At 41.6% G+C, this 18449-nt stretch overlaps 1 protein-coding gene across 3 annotated transcripts in view; it reads left to right on the plus strand.

Annotated features, from left to right (window-relative positions):
• Positions 1 to 2995: 2995 nt before the first annotated feature.
• CTNND2 (catenin delta 2) overlaps positions 2996 to 18449 on the plus strand; it is a 904171-nt gene continuing 888717 nt past the window's right edge. Inside the window, exon 1 of one of the 3 annotated variants that reach the window (XM_027605522.1) lies at positions 2996 to 3290. Coding sequence is in view for 2 of the 3 variants with exons in the window: in XM_027605518.2 (XP_027461319.1) it covers positions 3254 to 3290 (37 nt within the window). In the remaining variant the exon portion in view is untranslated. The remainder of the gene's footprint in view (positions 3291 to 18449) is intronic. The other 2 variants (XM_027605518.2, XM_027605519.2) reach the window with 2 other exon arrangements.

Raw genomic sequence — 18449 nt, forward strand, 5'->3', positions numbered from 1 at the left:
GAACTATAAAATATAATATGTGCATTTATAAAAATATTTTGAATTATGTGGTTTCATGCTCAAAAATTAAGTAAAAGTTCCATATAAAAACATATTTGTATCAAATTTTGATAAGTGATTCGAAAAATCAACAGATATGGCACTTAGTATTTAGATATGATTTCTGTATCCTATAACTCTTTTGATACATAAACAGAAAAAATACAATAGAGATTTCTCATTTAGTGTTGAGTGCTATAATTTGAAAATAATAAGCTAATAATTTTCAGGTTTCCTAGTAAATTAGGGAACACAGAATGTTCCTTTGTACGGGAACTTTCAGAAGCAGGAGGCAAAAGATGGCAGCAGTGAGTCGTTCCAAGATCTAACACTACACATGATCATTTTACTTTATATTTCAGTATCATCTAATTGTGCATTTAATAATATCTTAAGTTACGAATTATTTTAGACGAATAGAAATCATAATTGTTCCAATGAAACTGAGCCCAGAGCAAATCAAAGTAGTTCAGGGCATCACTGCCCTTCTTACATACCCACCTCACCCACGCTCTGCAGAGGTTTATCGGGATTGCCTGTGGGTCATTTCCAAGGATTACAGCTAGTGAAAAGGGTTTGCCATTCCTCATTACAAAAATGATCTAAGAAACTTCAGAAAATTATTTTCTTAGATCTATACAGGCATAAGAGTCACATATAGTTCCCATGGATAATAACAACGCACGTACTTTAAATTTAATCCAAAGTGTAACTAACCTCCCCTTAACACCTCCCCCACCACCTTGACTTCCTGAATTAAAAGATGTGAAGAGGAAGAAAAGGGCAGGTGAAAAAAAAAAAAACCCAAAACCAAAAAAACAACCCCCCCCCGAAAATCTGACCAAGGCTAAGGTGAGACCAGAGCATCCTTTAAAATATAATGTGGCCTAATGGATACAGGGCTGCTAATTTGTCTTGTACCAAGTACTCCACAGTAATTGAACTGCTTTTTTGAGGACTAAAATAAAAAAATATAGTTTAGCACGCACTGAAAAATGGCCCTGCAGTGTCTTCTCTCACAGGGATTAGGAGTATTTAATATGGAGCTGGCTTCAAAACTTGAAGCCAGGCTGGAGCACTACTTTTGGAGGTGACACCAAGCCTGTACACGCACCTCCAGCCCTGTGGTAGGAGGATTAATTTGCACTGTTGTCAAAAGTCCTTGTCTTAATACGCTGCTCATTGCATTTATTTCTACCTATTTAACCTGTCTAAAACTTTTTCCCTTTGCTTTTACTTCAAATGATAGTTTAACATACTCCAAAATATAACAGGGAATAGTCCCGGATAAATATTCCAGTCATTTGACTTTCTTGGATAATCACTTCTGACACAAAAGAGAAGCACTTTGTTAGGGAGAATCATAAGCCCCCAAATCCCTCTGATTAAAATTTCCTGTATTCTTTCATGTTTATCTGTGTCTCAGGAATCAGTTCTGGGGAGGGGTGGACTGGAGATGGCAGCCTCAGACAGTCTGGGATCTACAGGGTCAGGGATAGTGAACTGGGGCATAATTAGAAGGAGCATTTGCCCCTGGCCCCGGGCAGGCTGCACTCCCCTGCCCATGTCTTCCGAATGCAGAAGCGGAGAGCCTCCTCATGATTTCTGAAACAGAGGGACACGGGTGAAGGCCGTGGACAACAGAGGACTTCCTTGGTACAGGACATGGGTCTTGTTTTCTAATCTTTCACTGTTCACTGCGTGATTCTACTTGCTTTATTTCACAGCAAGAGAGGCATAGAGAAGTCTCAATGGAGTCAATGAGCTGTCAAACCATGAGGTGATGCAGAAAACCAATCTGAAAGTAGAGACAGCAATGCGGGATCTAGAGGAAGACTGTGCAGAAGGAGCAGGTGGAGGTTTCCATTTTAGCCTGGGAAAGGGGGAGGAGGAGGAAGAGAGGGTGCAGAAGTGCAGAAGTAGGAAGACAGGAGATGGGGCACAAGAGGAGTTGAACTTGTCATGGCAATCTAGTCAAGTTCCAGAGTGGAAGAGGTCCTTCTTGCAGGAAGTTTTCATACATTCCAGATTCAAAACCAGAGGGATTTTAAGAAAAAAGCCTCTCCATCTGCAGAAAACCTGTTTAATCCGAGTACTGGAGGTGACCAAAACTGGACTGGCACTGTGGGGAAGATCGCAGATGGGTGTCCTGCCTTCCCTGCTCTAGAACAACAGGATTTCAGAACATGCACCTCCACCCAGTAGCATGCACATTCAGCCTGCCCCCTGCCCCCCAACTCACACCCAAGCTATTCTAGAACCCCCTCCACCCCGGCCCCTTTGTTTGCAGGCCGACATCTGCACCGCCCCCCCCCCCCCCCCCCCCCGCACACACACAGTGAACTGTCAGCTTCTTGCACGTGAACGAAGGAACCGGCCCAACCCCGGGTTCCAGGCCTTCCCCGGGTCCCTTCCAGCTTTCGCCTGGTTGCGAGCATCCACCCATCTCGAGGCCAGGCAGCGCGTTCGCCAGGATGCTCGGCCCTCTCCCAACCCGCGGTCTCCTCCCCTCTCCCCTGCTGCTGCTGCTGCCGCGAAAACCAGGAGAAGTGGAATGCGCACGGCGAAGCGCCGCGCGGTCGCGGCGGCACTGGGCATGCTCGGCACCCAGGGCAGGTTTGGGCGGCGGGGCGGTCGCTTCCTCACTAGCCGGGCGCCGGAGCCGGCCGCTGAGGCATAGGTGGAGGCTGAGGCTGCCGCGCGCCGCGGGAGGAGCCTCGCCCTCGGCGGCGGCGGCGGCGGCGGCGGCGGCGGCGGCGGCACAGGTGGCGCGGGCCGCGCGCTGGGCGCAGCACGGGAGCGCTCGGCGCCGGGCGCCGCGGCGGCCCCAGGCTCGCGCCCGCGGCGGCAGCCGGCCGAGCGGAGCGGCTGGCGCGGCGGCGGCGGCGGCGGCGGCGGCGCCCGGAGCCCCGAGGAGCCTGGAGGAGCCCGGAGCCCGCGGAGCCCGCGGAGCCCGCGGAGCCGGGCAGGGGGCGCTGCGCTCGCCGCGCTCGGAGGGGCCGCCGGGCCGGGCGCCGCGCACTCGCGTCGGGAGCCGCCTTTCCCCCGCCGCGCTCGCCCGTGCTCCCCGCCAGCATCGCCTGTCCCGCGGCCGCGCTCAGACAACAAAAGCGGAAGATGCTGCAGTTGGGCAAGGTCAGGACCTTGCCCTGAAGCCGGGCGGCGGCGCGCACGCCTTTTCCCGGACTGAGGAGCTGTCGCTGGTGGCGGGTGCATGTTTTCCAGGAAGCAGTCGGGCGCCGCGCCGTTGGGTGAGTTGCTTTCGCTGGGCTGCTGGGGCCAGGCGCATCCTCCTACTCGGCGCCGTTCTCCTCCTCGCCCTCCTCCTCTCGCCGCCGGTGGGGGTTGGTCCTCTGCTCCCCGCCGGCTGACGGCTGCTGCGCGGTCCTGTCGGCCCGGGGAGGACCGCGATCGCGTCCCGTCCCCTCTCGGAAGACAGCTCTGCTTGGAATGGGGACCGGGGTTAGTGCCTTTCTTGGAGCGGTTAGCAAGTGGCTTCTTGCGTGCTCCCCCTCCCTGCCACCCCTCTCCCCCGGAGGAGGCGTATATAGGGCAACACCAACAATACTGCTCCCCGCCACCTTCAAGAACATACCCGTTGCCTTCATGACGTCCCTAATATACGGAGAAGACAGGGTGGGGGTGGGGAGGACTTCCCTCTAGTCTTTTGCCCTTATGTTCAATGTCATTACGATGTTTGGCTAGAACAAAATGGAAATACTTAGTCATATGCGTCCATGGCCGTTTCTTCGGTCTCCCGCTGCTTGCCAGACCCAGAGCCCCTTTGGTCTATATTTAGCGGTTTCACAAGAAGCCTTTTCAGCTCGATTCACAGGTTTCGGGGGCTTCTGCGTCCTGACAATAGAGAGCGAGGCTCTGGAAAGCGCCGCCTGAAACCCAGGTTTGGAACGCTGTGCGTGTGTGTGGGAGATTGCGATGCGATATTTGGGTGATCGGTAATTAATGGCTGAAAGCAAAGCTGCTTTTCTTTTTCGCCGACCTTCCTCATATTCTGGTGTGTAGTGTGTTTTCATCGATTACTGCTCAGCTGGTTTGAGCCACTACGTTCAGAATTAAGTCACTGAAGAGGTGGTGCAGCCTCCCTGGTCGTGTGGTAGGAAAACAGTCTTAGGGATTTTTGGGGGGTGTGTATGTGTGTGTGTATGTGTGTATGTGTTTGTGTATGTGTGTGTGTGTTTCCAACAAAGAACAGCTACTTCCAAAATGCCTAAAGTTGTGTTGAGATGTAAATGGAGGGGAAGGGAAGGGTGTGGAAATACAGAAAAAGAGGGGCAGCTTGTGGTTCCAAGATGTTTTGTTCCTCTTGTGTGCTTTGGTTGAACTGATCTGATTTGCTTTGGCCCTGAAAGGTGTTGTTAATATGCATGCCTAATGTTATCAAGCAAATATGTTGGTGTAGAAAAGGGATATGTTATAGGCATACATACTCTCAGGCCTGACATGCATAGATTTTCACTTTTTGGAACTATGTGACCAATATTTAAGATGCTTGCAATTTTCTGCAACGACTTCCATGAAAATAGGGAGGTGGTCAAACTACCCAAGAGTTCTCTCATTGTGCATCTTTCCATCAGTAGCTCGGTGTCCGGTGGTAGTCCAGTTCATCTTTTTGCACTTAGTAATTCACTTACCGGATTAAAAGGCTTTCAAGCTGCACCACTTCTAAAATCCCATGGAGAAGTGTTTGATATGACTCATGTAGAATTACAGGGATGAACCTGTGCATGATTTGGGGGCCTCATTCTGGAAGAATGAGCAGGCATCCTCAAATAGGGACTGGATGCTGTAAACTGCCCTAAATTCTTTGCCACATGCAGAATCCATTTTTAATGTTTCGGGGGAAATGTTAAGTGGCATCCTTACTGCTCTGTGGGTCACAGGATCTCAGGACTTGAATGAAGATGCTTGCATTTGGAGTTAGATGGTGAAATTTGGGAGACCTGTAATTATACAACTAACAAGTCTCAGCGTTGCAGGAAGACTAGCAAGCTCCATAGGGCTTGCGGTAACTGAACAGTGTGATTAGCTCTACCTATATTTTCTTCGTTTCACCTTATTCACATTTAGAAAACTTTCCAAGAGCGCTTTGAACACACTCTTGTGCTCGCTGCATTGTTTTAATATAAATTTTCTTCAAAAAGAAGCACTATGTGAGGTAGACCTTCTTTTCTCTTTTTTCCTTTTGAGTCTACAGTTCAGTTTTAAATGTGACTCTTAAAGGACTAGTAGATATTGTTCCGTGCTTATGTATGTGGCCAGAGAGCAGCCGAAGAGCATGAACAAAACTACATGTGTTGTATATGTGAGTTTTATGTTATATTGTGGATTGAAAATGATAGTACCTGGTTGAATGGCAATTGTAGTTAAGTACAGGAGGTTGTTGCTCTAATAAAATTGTCATAGTCTTGTGGAAAGGAGTTATTTAATTTGGTGAATGTTTGTGTAGTTGTACAACCTAATCATTATAGATGTCACTAATGTTTTCATTGTTTATAATAAAAGTCATGCACTGTCAAATTACAATATTTCCATCAACTTCACATTTTCCACAGTAGAACACAAGCCAATCTTTCTTCCAGTGAAATGGCTCATCAGGGAGAAAATGAAATTCAAATGAAATTAGTTGGAAAATGCAATTTATAGTTTTGTTAAATAATTTCTAAGGATAATGTCACTTTCATAATGACCTTTAAAATTAAAAATGAAGTTATCATATTCTCAAATATAGCATTACTTTTGACATATAGTTGAAAATGCAGTGCTCTCCTGAAAATATTATAGAACTTGTGACTTCCCATGGTCCTTTATCGAAGTTCTCTTTTATATGGTATGCATTTATGTGGGATTTGGTGAGTTCTGTAGAGTAATTCCATCAGGTTTTCCTTATGTAAGTAAACAGTAAAACTACATTTAAAATCATTTATTGTAATTTGTCCATAAAGTCAGCTATACTTTGTGTGGACCAGTGTATCTGGTTGTAACAAGCCAGTTGGACTAAAGTGGGAACTCTTGCATTGTGAAATGCTAAAAATGTTTGTTTTTTTCCTTTTTCTTTTCCTCATGACTATCCACAGAAGATTTGAACACCCATTTACGATTGTCTCTGTGGGAACATTATTTTTACTTCTGTGGTGGGGAATTAGTGATGCTAGTATACTCTTCCTGAAAGATTTTTTTTTAAATAGAGATTTTTATTTTTAGAAGATGCCACGTAGTTGAGAGTATTTCAACTGGACCACTGAATTCAGAGAATGAATTACCTCTGAATGACCAAGAAAACTCAGACAGATATTTTTAAATACAGTATTGCCACGAAGATGTGGCACAAGGGGTCTTTGCTGGCCGACTCACAGGTCAGAAATACATTTTTAAGCCAAATTCTTCAGTTGGCTTCCATGATGGTTTTCATCATCCGTACTCCAGAGGTGTTCTCAGGACTTTGATGGCTTTGTGCTAAGTGTTATGCGGATGTGGGTGAAAAGTTAATTTGAGTTAACTTGTTGCTGGCTTCAGGTTTATCTGATTATATGACAAAGCCACAGCTTTTTGTATTAATGTAAAATATTAAATGTGTCATAGATAAATAGTTTCTATCACATTGTCTGCCAGTCTTGCCCACTGATTAATACACTGCCTGGTTGGGTTTCATGAATCTAATTGTGTTCACAAACAGTACCTCTAACAAGGAAACTCACAGAAAGATTTTATCATACTGTGCTTTTAGTCAATTAACAATGTTAAGACTCATAGCAAAAATGTGTAGTGATGACACTTCGGTTGTTTATCTTTTGATCACATAGTGGTTAAGTATGATCTCAAGCTCCATATCACGGTTAATTGATTTGTAGGAAATGTCTTAGCTATATTAGGATATTGAAGTTATACTCTATATCAGTTTTTGACAAATTGCAAACAGTATTTCCTAGAAGCTTTTCATCTTAGACACAGATTCACGTGTATCTCTTGGTGAGGTTCCTGAAAAGTGATCTGTAAAATGAATTACATCTATTGAAACGTATTCTTCCATTAATTCTCATTTCATGTCAGAAATATATTTCTAGAGGAAAAAGTTGGGCTCCGACCTACAATGAATATATATAATATATATATGTATGTGTGTGTGTGTGTGTGTGTGTGTGTAATACATACCCTGTATGTTATACATAAAATACATACCTAAAATAATGAAATATGTTTATATTATGGTGTAATGCTATTTGGGATTCTGCTTTGCGTAGGTGCAGAGATGTGGAGAGAGTGCTGGCTTTGGGTGGATCCCACCTTTGTCTCTTTTTAGCTGTGTCCTTGGCCATTTATGTGATATTTAGACTTTAGCGCAATTATTTTTTTTTTCAGCTGTAAAATGGGTACAAAAGGAAAGGACAGAATATCTGAAGAGATTGATTTCAGGATAAAGTAAATAAGAGCATAAGTAGCTTGTAAATTATAAACATTTGCACAAACACAGGAGATACATATCTGCATATTAAAAGGGATACTTACGCTTCATTTATGTATTATTAAATGTTATATAGGCCTCTATCCTCTCTAACAAAAGCTATTAAATGGATATATTCTCTCCCTATTTCTATTGTAATATCACTTTATTATGTAGATTTGCATATAAAGTATGTCAAGTTTTCTAGTCTACAACATACCAGTCCTTTACATATTAAAATATATATTAGTTAAGCAAAGAGAAGTAAATTATATCTCCCAGCACCATTATTTAAAAAAAAGGTTCTAGGGGCGCCTGGGTGGCTCATTCGGTTAAGCATCTGCCTTCGGCTCAGGTCGTGATCCCAGGGTCCTGGGATGGAGCCCTGCATTGGTCTCCCTACTCTGCAGGGAGTCTGCTTCTCCCTCTCCCTCTGCCTCGTTCTCTCCCTCTCTCTCTTGCTCACTCTCTCTCTCTCAAATAAATAAATAAAATCTTTGAAAAAATCAAAAAAGATTCTAATCACAGAGTCAGAAATTATAAAACTTTGATATTCTCTATTAGTGTTATATTTTTCACCCGATTAATATCAAATTTTCTGCAAGATTCATACAAAGAATTTTATAGACAGTTACAGAAACATGACCTCCCTTTCTGTGAGGTCACATTTTAAACATATGCTCTGTTGGGAACCACAGGGCATGAATCCCATCATAATATCATTGTAACAAAAAAGAAAGAAACCTTAAAAGGCTAAAGTTATTATGTAAAGAGAAGACCCACTCCCCCTATTAAAATCAGCTTTTTGAAATAAAAGTGCGTACACTGGTACCTTTTTGACAATAAATGGTAATTTTCACTTGTTACCTCACTTTGAGTACCTTCAGTAAAGTGCCCAGGTCCTCTGGGTTTGATCATGCCCAGCTCTTAACGAAGGATAACCATGATCTTTAGCAACATAATTTTTGCAAAAATAATGTTTGGATATATCTTAGAATTTGTTACAGAATGTGACCTGTATAACAAGAGACTAATTTATCTTAAGTCAGAAAAACATTTTGACAATAAATACGGTTATTTATATTCAAATTTATGTGTTGTTGTGGGAACTGCCAATTATAAGTTACCAGAGTAAAATACGTGTTATAATAAAAGACCTTTCTGTTTTTTGGCTCAAAGTAAGTGGTGAGCCAATTATGTTTGGTTAAATAAATACAAATGTCAAAATTTCTGCAAATTTTGCATGATAATGTATTACTAAATGGGATGCTTAATTTGTAGCATTAGATGATGAAGAATAGATAGAATTTAATTTTATCATTGAAATTTGCTAATACATTTATCCTGTATAGGTAAGGCCTAGAGTTTTCTCATTAGTAACATTTTTTTTTTTTTTTTGCTTAATAGATGTGATTATCACTGTCTTTAGAAAGTTGATACAGTAGGTATCTATTAAGAAAATGCATTTTGTATACATGTTTTATATAGCTTATTCTTTTGGTTCTTACAATGCTTATTGTAATCTTTTATCCTTTAAATATGCAACAACATAAATCACAAAAAAGGCATACATTTATGTTAAATTATAAAATGTGCTGAAATGTGGATTTTTGGTGTCCTTAGGAAACCCAATAAATATCATCCCAGAACCCTTACAATTTCCAAAAAAAGTTGGTATTTTGAAAGAAAAAGAAGTAAAGGAGTAGCCACCATGGGTGAAATAATCAGTTTTGGTTAGACGTACCTTGATGTGATGCCAGATGACATCCTAGGACCTTGGCTTTCTCCCTTCCTTTCTCCCAGCAGGGACAGAGCTGTCTCTGAGCCCTAGAGCCTAGCCTTGCCTCTCTGCAGGCAGGAAGATTTCTAGAGGAAGAAGGAGGGTACTAGCCAAGATGCTTCCTTCATTTTTCAGAAACAGAGAAAGTGAAGGGTTGGAGAGAGACCAGAGTGTCACATGAATTAAGTTCCCTTTACCTGGAAAAATATCAGAAGTAGGCAAGAAGTGTTCCTCATTGATGTGGTTTATAAAGAATTCAGGTTGTAGAATACTGGATATAATAGTTTCCACAGTATTTTGCTTAGAAGTTGAGCTCTTTAAATATTTTATGGTATTTTGACACTGTATCAGGAATTATCAGGGGAGTGTCTAATGCCCTGGCTGATTTATAGAGAGTATGGTCCATGAAAGTCAGCTGATTTATGTATTGCCAACTTTAAAATACCTCATTCTTCGTGTGCCCTCCCTACTCTCCACGTTAGACTTTGACTGCCAATAATTGGATGGCCTTGTAAGTGGTGAGAGTTGGGCATAAAAGGGACAGTGTCAAAATCTGACTTCCCAAACCATGTATAAATGATGATCTATGCGAGCTCTCATCTACAGCACTTTCTACCCCAGTGTAGATAATTAGAGTTTGGTTGGCATTTAATGTTTTAACTTTTAATAGGAGCAAAAATGGACACCGTCAAGAAAGAAGAATAAAGTGAATTTCTAAGTAAATGTGATGTTTTATTTGACTCCGAGCATGACTACTCAACCTTAAAAAACTCACTTCTTAAAATAAATTTTATTCTTCTCTCTCAAATATTTTGTTTGGACTCTCAAACATTAGAGTAACCTAGCAGTCATTACCTTCTGAAATGCAATAATTTAATTTCCAGGAAGAGCAACTTCTTTGGCAGCAAACCAAGTCTCCCAAATACAAAAAAGCCAAAATTCAGTCTCCTGTCTCTAACGCAGTCCTCACTGGTACTGACTCTGTTTTGTGTGTGTGTGTGTGTGTGTGTGTGTGTGTGTGTGTGTGTGTGTTTTGAGTCACTGGATAAGGAGGTAGAAAAGAGCTTCAGAAAAGCAGAAAGGTGAAATGGGCATCATCTGAAAAGTCTCAGAGACAGTAGAAATCATGCCATGTTTACCCAGGTCGTGGAAGGTGGTGCAGGAAGCCTGGGGCTTGTAGTGTGTGGATCAGACTGTTTGGTTAGAGTTGGGTTGCAAAAGACTAATAAATATATTTAGGTGCATAAATATATTATGACACCTCTATCCAAGGAACATTATATAGTTAGGAGTTATCTCTTCCAAGAAAGTGGGAAGTGTTCATGATACTGGAGGTTAAGAAGATTAAGCAGAAAACTATATTGAATATGATACCCTGCACACATACCCATACACCCATACAAACATAAGAACATAGTGTAAATGACAAGGTTTCAAGTGTTTTGCTCTTTGTATATTATCTGCCCACCAAATACATAATTGTTTGGTATGTGATTCATTACACAGAAAAAAAGCATGCCTTTAAATTTTGAAAAGAATATTGTATTTTTGCTTTGGGATAAATTTCATTAATTAGCTGAATGCCTGACTGAAATTAACATACATCCTTTGAGTGTGTATTACATATATACCGTTCAGTGCTACAACTAGATTTTCTCTGTTTTTAAGTTTAAGAGATGTGTATTTTTTTTAAAGGTTTTATTTATTTATTTGACAGAGAGAGACACACCGAGAGAGGGAACACGAGGAGGGTGAGTGGGAGAGGGAGAAGCAAGCTTCCCACGGAACAGAGAGCCTGATGTGGGGCTTGATCCCAGGACCCTGGGACCATGACCTGAGCCAAAGGCAGATGCTTAACAACTGAGCCACCCAGGCACCCCTAAATTTAAGAGATGTATTGAGTCGGTTTAGCAAGTTGGTATCTTCTTGAGAACTGTGCAGTGTATTAGTGAAGTATTTTCTTTTTTGAAAAACGTTTTATTCTTTTTTTGTTTTCAAAAGTAATGCACAATCATTAAAAATTTGAAAATACAGGAATGATGAAAGGAAGCTGAAGTTCATGCATGATCTCAAGGCACAGAAATGACTATTTTTAGTAGAAATGTTAATCCATATACATTTTTAAATTTAGAAGATTCCTCAGATTCTGTTTTGTTACTGTTTAAAATGTAAAGTGGCTTTTTTCATATAATTTGTATTCATTTTTAGTGTCTGTTTTCCATACCTTTATGTAACATCATTTACTTAAATAACTTCCTATTTTGGGAGATTGATGGCATTTTCATTTTTTGGTGGGATATATGATGCTGTGATTAAAGCTAAATAGTTTTCATCAGGCTATTTTCTGTAGATTACTTCATAGAACTAGATGTTTTCAAGCCTGTTGATATATGTTGTCAATTTGTCCTGCAGGAAGGTTATATAATTTACATTTCCTTCGGCGATAGAGTGTCCCAATTTCTCCATGATTTCAACAACTGGGTATTATAATAATAAAAAAAAAGACAAAACCCAGGCAACACATTCCAATTAGGGGGAAAATTGTGTTTCCCTGTGATTTACTTTTCTTCTCTGTGAATATGGCTGAGGTTAAATATTACATAAGTTTATGATGCACTCGTAATTCTTTTGTAAATTGTCTTTTTGTATCTTCTGAGTATTTCTCAACTGCTTTATGCCTCATTTCTTACTGATTTATATTACTTGTCTAAGGTAGTTGTATTACCCTTTGCCATGTTTTATCAGTTTATTCCTCATTTTATTCTTATTTTAAAAACATAATTCTAAAGCTTATAGTTAAATGTATTCCTTTTTCCTGGGGAAGGGGGTCCTCTTTAAGGGCACGTTCTCTTGTTTCCTGATTTTTGTGTCTCAGTAGTAAATATGGCAGTGGAACAAATGGTGGAGGGAGTATGTAATAGTCATATCCTGACTTGATTGAGTTCATACCTCAACTTTTCCATTTTTTTTTTTTTTTTAGCAAGTGGGTAAGTTACTATTGAGTGTCAATATTGATAATGGAGAGATATTTCCTGTGTTTTCAGGTTGTTTTGAAGGCAGATTAAGAGACTGTGGATCTCGGAGTGCCTGGGTGGCTCAGTCAGTTAAACCTCCACCTCTTGGTTTTGGCCCAGGTCATGATCTCAGGGTTGCGAGATTGAGCCCCATGTTGGGCTCCATGCTTAGCATGGAGTCTGCTTGAGATTCTTTCCCTCTCCCTCCACCTCTGCCCCTTCCCCCACTTGTACACACGCATGCTCTTTCTCTCTAAAATAAATAAATAAAATAAAAAAAAAAAAAGAGAGAGAGACCATGGACCACACCTGCACAGCAGAGAACTTAGTATTGTGAACCTCAAACACTTTAGCTATTTCTACTGTTAAATAATAAATATGACATATCTTTTTCTCTAATTCTGGCCTTTGCTTTCTCCTCATGAAACATAATTACACACCTGTACAGGCTCAGGGACCTATGTGTGACAGCCAGGTGTTTACCACACTCTGGGGCTTACAGGCGGAAGCTCTGTGTGTGGGCTCTCCTCATCCTCCATGTGGCCTTGCTGAAGTATGTTTCAGCTTGTTTGGGAAGAGTGAGTTAGGATGTCATTCTTAGGCAAATATATGATTTTCTGTTTCACAGATCCAGTATAGATACATATATATATTTATTTTTTAAAAAGATTTAGTTTAGAGCGAGAGGGAGAGGAGAGAGAGAATTCTCAAGCAGACTCCCCACCGAGCATAGAGCTCCATGCGGGGCTCAATCCCAGGACACTGAGATCATGACCTGAGTCAGTTGTTTAACCGACTGAGCCACCCAGGCGCCCCCATACATGTATTTCTATATCATATCCTATGTGTACCCCCTAGGTATATCATGTGCCTTTCTCTCTGGTCGCGTAGGACCATGCATCTCTCCACCCCTACTCCATATTGGTCTCTGTCTCTTTATCATTGATCCTCAAATCCTAGGGCAATAACTGGTACGTAGTAAATACTCCATTAATCATGATGGGCCATATGTACATTCTTGTTTTCATTGTCAAAACTGATTCATGAGCTAGGGTTTGTTTGGTTGCTTTTGATGCATTTTGGGTACTGGGTACTGTGGCATTCTGGAGGGAATGCTGAATTCGGATTTTGAATCCAGGGATCCAGATCATGAAATCATTTGCTTTCTCTTGTGACCTTGCACCTGCACCTATTTTGTCATTTGCTCATTAGGATCAATCAACATTTACAGTATTTTTGTGAATGTGATATGATAATAAAAGTAAAAATGCTTTGGGAAGCATTATCATAACAAGCATTTAAGTGTAAAATAGATTCCCTGAAATTTGTGGTGTGCCTCAAAAGCAGGGTTTTTTTTTTTTTTTTTGGATAAGGTGGAGTCAAAAGATTTTCTTGTCTATAAAACCAAATCTCTGACCCATTATTAATATGGTTATGAAATGCTCAATCTTCTAATGGTTGTAAAGATACTGCTATATTCCATGCCATCGGGTATCACTTAGAGGAGGATCTTTCTTTTATCCATCACTGGAAGTAATTCCTGTTATTTCCTTATACCACTTCAAAAATTGTGTCATACCAAATTGGCTCAAAAAAAGTTCTACTTTTTTCTTTTTGCACAGACATGTGCTGCTTAAAAGAGTAGTAAAAATGAAGCCCTATTGTTCCTCAGGGATTGAAGTCTGTAGAAATGTCCCCAGAATATTATTTTTTCTCCTGGTGGGCTGCCGAGTCTGGCGCCTGGAAGGCTTTATCAGAACAGTTTTAGAAGTGTGAACTGTAGCTGGCTTCCATTTTTTGAGCATATTTCCTTAAATACTTTGAACAAAATTTCAGAGAATTCTTATCACTCTAACTGTAGGCTGCCAATAGGAAGAAATCGTGTGTAAAGTTATGAAAAAAGCTTTAATTTGTTCCCTATTCTCCAAACTTTTGAAGGAAGTGCAAAAGGGAACTTCGTATCCCCTCAATGAATGTGTTACTTGGTGAGGAGTAAAGTTTTAGGGACTCAAGCAGAGATGCTAATCATGGTTTTGCTTGTACTTACGGCAACTTCAGAGACAGTTGTATTTTTTTTTTTTTTTTAATTTAGCTTAGGGCAGGTTGCGTGATGAATTGTACAGTGATTCTATATTTCTTATTGTAGCAGTTGAGAAGCTCAAGGGCTGCTCTAGCTAGTACATATGAACCCCCTGAACAAAACAGAGTGTAAGGGAATTTGGGGCAAGAGGAAACTGACTTAGGCAACATCCCTCCTTCATCCACACATATGGACGGTGGGGACAGGAGACTGTTCTGGTGACTTCTCATAGAGGGATAAGGGGTAAGTAACGCCTGAGAGGAAGTGTAGAAATTTTAAGAAGTGAGAGGGAGCAGGAAGCTTAAACAAGTTTTGGCAACAGGAGTTTTGGACGTGCTGGCCAACTGGTCATTGATGAATCCATTCAGTCAACAAACTGGGCTGAGTATGAATTTTGAAGGAGCAATATGTTTTGTTTTGTTTTTAAGATTTTATTTATTTATTCGACAGAGAGAGAGAGACAGTGAGAGAGGGAACACAAGCAGGGGGAGTGGGAGAGGGAGAAGCAGGCTTCTTGCGGAGCAGGGAGCCCGATGTGGGGCTCGATCCCAGGACCCTGGGATCAAGACCTGAGCCGAAGGCAGATGCTTAACGACTGAGCCACCCAGGTGCCCCAAGAAGCAGTATGTTTTAAAGAGTCACAAAATCAGGCTGCTCCAGGGCTGGATGGTCTGTACCCCTCTGAGTGGTTGAGCCATTTTCTCCATTTGAGGGGTACCTACATCTATCCTCTTCAAACTTGGATTTCAAGCTCAGGTTGCCACGCCCCCTTGTTGCCTGTCACTTCTCTGAAATCCTTCCCTCATGTCCTGTGTGCCAACTCGGCTGAAATGCATTCTGTAATTGCAACGAAGACTCAAGATCTTACGCTACCGAACATAAATACCTTACATGTACACAGTGTAATAATACGAATCTATGTGGCTTCCTGGAGGCTTGTCAGAATATGCATATTCTACCAGTGGTTATTACCTCCAGAACGGCAGGTGAGAGAGAGCAGGGTGACAGCCTGATGAAGTGCTATCTTGAGTTGAACAGGGTGTGGGAGGAAATATAAGCAAAGCTATTCTTTTGAGCTTTATAGCGTGTTAGTCATTACAAGGGCTTCCCCATATTTTATCTTTTTAAAGCATGGCTGAGAATTTTGAAAACAATGTAACAGATTTTAGAACCAATAGTAGATTTTGTCATTTTTGCTTATTCTCAGAAGCTCCTTAGGTGATATCCATCTGAGTTTCAATATACATGCTGTTCCTTGCTGTTATTCATTATGGGAGCTGCTTGAGATTTGGCAGATTCAGGATTTGGTGGCTAGAGGAATTTTTTTTCTTTTTTTTTAGCTTTGACCTGAAGAAGATGCTTTTGAACTCAGTTATTTTCAGTTTCTCTCACTGTCCTTTATGCTTACATAGCTGTGTTTGGTGCCCTTGCTTTTTCTTCTTCTTACTTTTTACAACGAATCACTTTGTGGACTATGAGGGATCATTCTGTTTCCTATTTGGTGTACCTGATTAGTTTTCAATATGTATGCCCATGATTTACATTAAAAAGCTGTCTGTATACTGTTTCTGCTTCCTAGTTTTCTTGTAAGCAGAGCATTGTTACCCATGTGTTTACCACTCATAAATCTTTGAAGATGGGTGTCATTAGGCATTTGGGAAGAGGTTAGATTGCTTCTACATCCATTACGAGGTAGAACAGTGCAGGTAGGTGGGTCGTCCTGGTATATGCAGGTAGTGTCCAACACCTTGCAGTGATTCTGACGGCACGTGGAAAACATTGCCATCATCATGGTAAAAAGCTAAGCTGCACGTGCATATGAAGCTGAAAAAATACAGATGCAGTCTGAGATTTCAGGTGTTGTGGTATGGTATTATAGGGAATATTGTGATGTCAGAATTTGTGAAGCTGCTTGTGGTTCATCAGGAGAAAATGGTAGAGCATTTTGGCAGCGGGTCTATAGGCGGCTCTGTAGCACTGAGTAGATGATGGGGTGCCATACGCAGTGGCCATAAATATTACCTAAATCCAAATGTAAGACATGCCATGTTCCCCTCCATCATAGAAGACGTCCAATGGCTTGTCTGTTGTGATGGTGGAAGGACTTCACTAAATGAAAACACTACATGGGCAGTCTTCGCTCGGGTTGCCATAACAAAATACCATGAGCTGGGGGGCTTAAACGACAGACATTTATTTCTCACAGTTCTGGAGGCTGGAAGTCCAAGATCCAGATGCCCACTGCTTCGGTTCCTGTGACAGCCCTCTTCCTGGCTTGTAAATGGCCGCAGTCTTTCCGTGTCTTCAGATGGCATTTCCTTGTGCGTGTATCTCTCTCTCTCTTCCTCTTCCCAGAAGATCTCTAGTCCCTTCAGGAGGACCTCCTCTCATGGCCTAATCTAAGCCTAATTACCTCCAAAGCCCCAGCTCCAAATATCATCACATTAAAAGAGTAGGGCTTCCACATATGCATTTTGTGGGGACCCAAACTTTCCATCCATAACAGAGACCACAGGGTAAAACCAGCAAGGTCCCAATGCCCAGGAAGGCCCACCTCTGGTGGCAGATTTGGGGTTGTTTGATATTGAAGTAGTCCCTAAGTGAATGGGAATCACTGATAATCTGGGTCATTATTTAAAGTGTTTTAAGTGATTTTTTTAGTTCACTTTAAGTGTTTTTCTTTGATTTATAAGTTATAGAATGTGACACACCGAACAGTATGCTAGACAGAATACCTGGGTACAAATTTCCATATTTATTAACATATGGTATTCCAAAAGTCTTTTGTATAATATTTTAAAAAATTACATGGATGGTCCTCACCTCAGTTGAACCTTTCACTTCTTATCACCTTTACTCTTAAAAATGTTGATCCCAGCCCCCATCACCTCTCACCAAGATTTCTGGAGCACGCTCCTGGCCGGGCACCCTGCCTATCCTGTGCTTCTTTGAAGTTCATCACCATGGGCATCTGGGCGGCTCATTCAGTTGGGCGTCTGCCTTCGGCTCAGGTCATGATCCTGGGATCGAACCCTGCGTCGGGCTCCCTGCTCAGCGGGAAGCCTGCTTCTCCCTTTTCTTATCCCCTCTTCTGCTCTCTCTTGCTCTCAAATAAATAAATTGCTAAAATTGCTTTTAGAAAAATAAATGAAGTTCATCCCCACAGCAGCTGGAGAGCTCCCTCTGTATCCACTCGTATCTTGCCTTTGCTTAGAGCCCTGGCAGTGACACACAGAAAAAAGTTCAACTCCTTCCTGGCATACCTCACCTACATCCTCTCCCGCTGGTTTATTCGCCGGCAGCCACTTTGGCTATCTCTCTGTCTCTCATACGCATCAGGACGCTGATCCTTTCTCAGGTTTCTCACCTGATACTGACCCTGTTTTATTTTCTTCCCAGCATGTAAGAGAACTGGAAATCTTCTCATTTATTTACCGGTTTGCAAGTGTATTTTCCTGTCTTCCCCCATTAGAATGCAACCTCTTTGAAGGTTGGTCATTAAAAAGACTTAAAAATTACTCCCATACCAATGTATTAAAAGGAACTCACCAGGATTAATGCCTACCTGGCTTCAAGTAGATATCTTATGTAGGATAAATTTTTTTAAAAAGATTTTATTTATTTATTTGAGAGAGAGAGAGAGAGAAACAGCATGAGAGGGGAAAGGGTCAGAGGGAGAAACAGGCTCCCTGCTGAGCAGGAAGCCGGATGCGGGACTCAATCTCGGGACTCCGGGATCGTGACCTGAGCCGAAGGCAGTCGCTTAACCAACTGAGCCACCCAGGCGCCCTGTAGGATAAATTTTTAATATGCAATAATCATTGAATCATATCACAGATACATGTTGAAATGGGAAGACAAGATAGAAGACGGATCATCTATCACTGAATGAATGTCAGAGACCAGTATGATGATTAGTTAGGAAGAGCTGATGCGTTTCCATGTGTGGATCTAATATAATGCTTTCACCTACCAGGTCAGCTGTCATGTGATTTCCTGGCATTCTCAAGTATAGCAGGCTGTTTTTCAAAGGCAGATTATCTCCTAGTAAATGGAACATAAATATGCTAGGAATTT

Source organism: Zalophus californianus, chromosome 5, assembly GCF_009762305.2.
Source record: "Zalophus californianus isolate mZalCal1 chromosome 5, mZalCal1.pri.v2, whole genome shotgun sequence".
In the NCBI taxonomy this organism is placed as follows: domain Eukaryota; kingdom Metazoa; phylum Chordata; class Mammalia; order Carnivora; family Otariidae; genus Zalophus; species Zalophus californianus.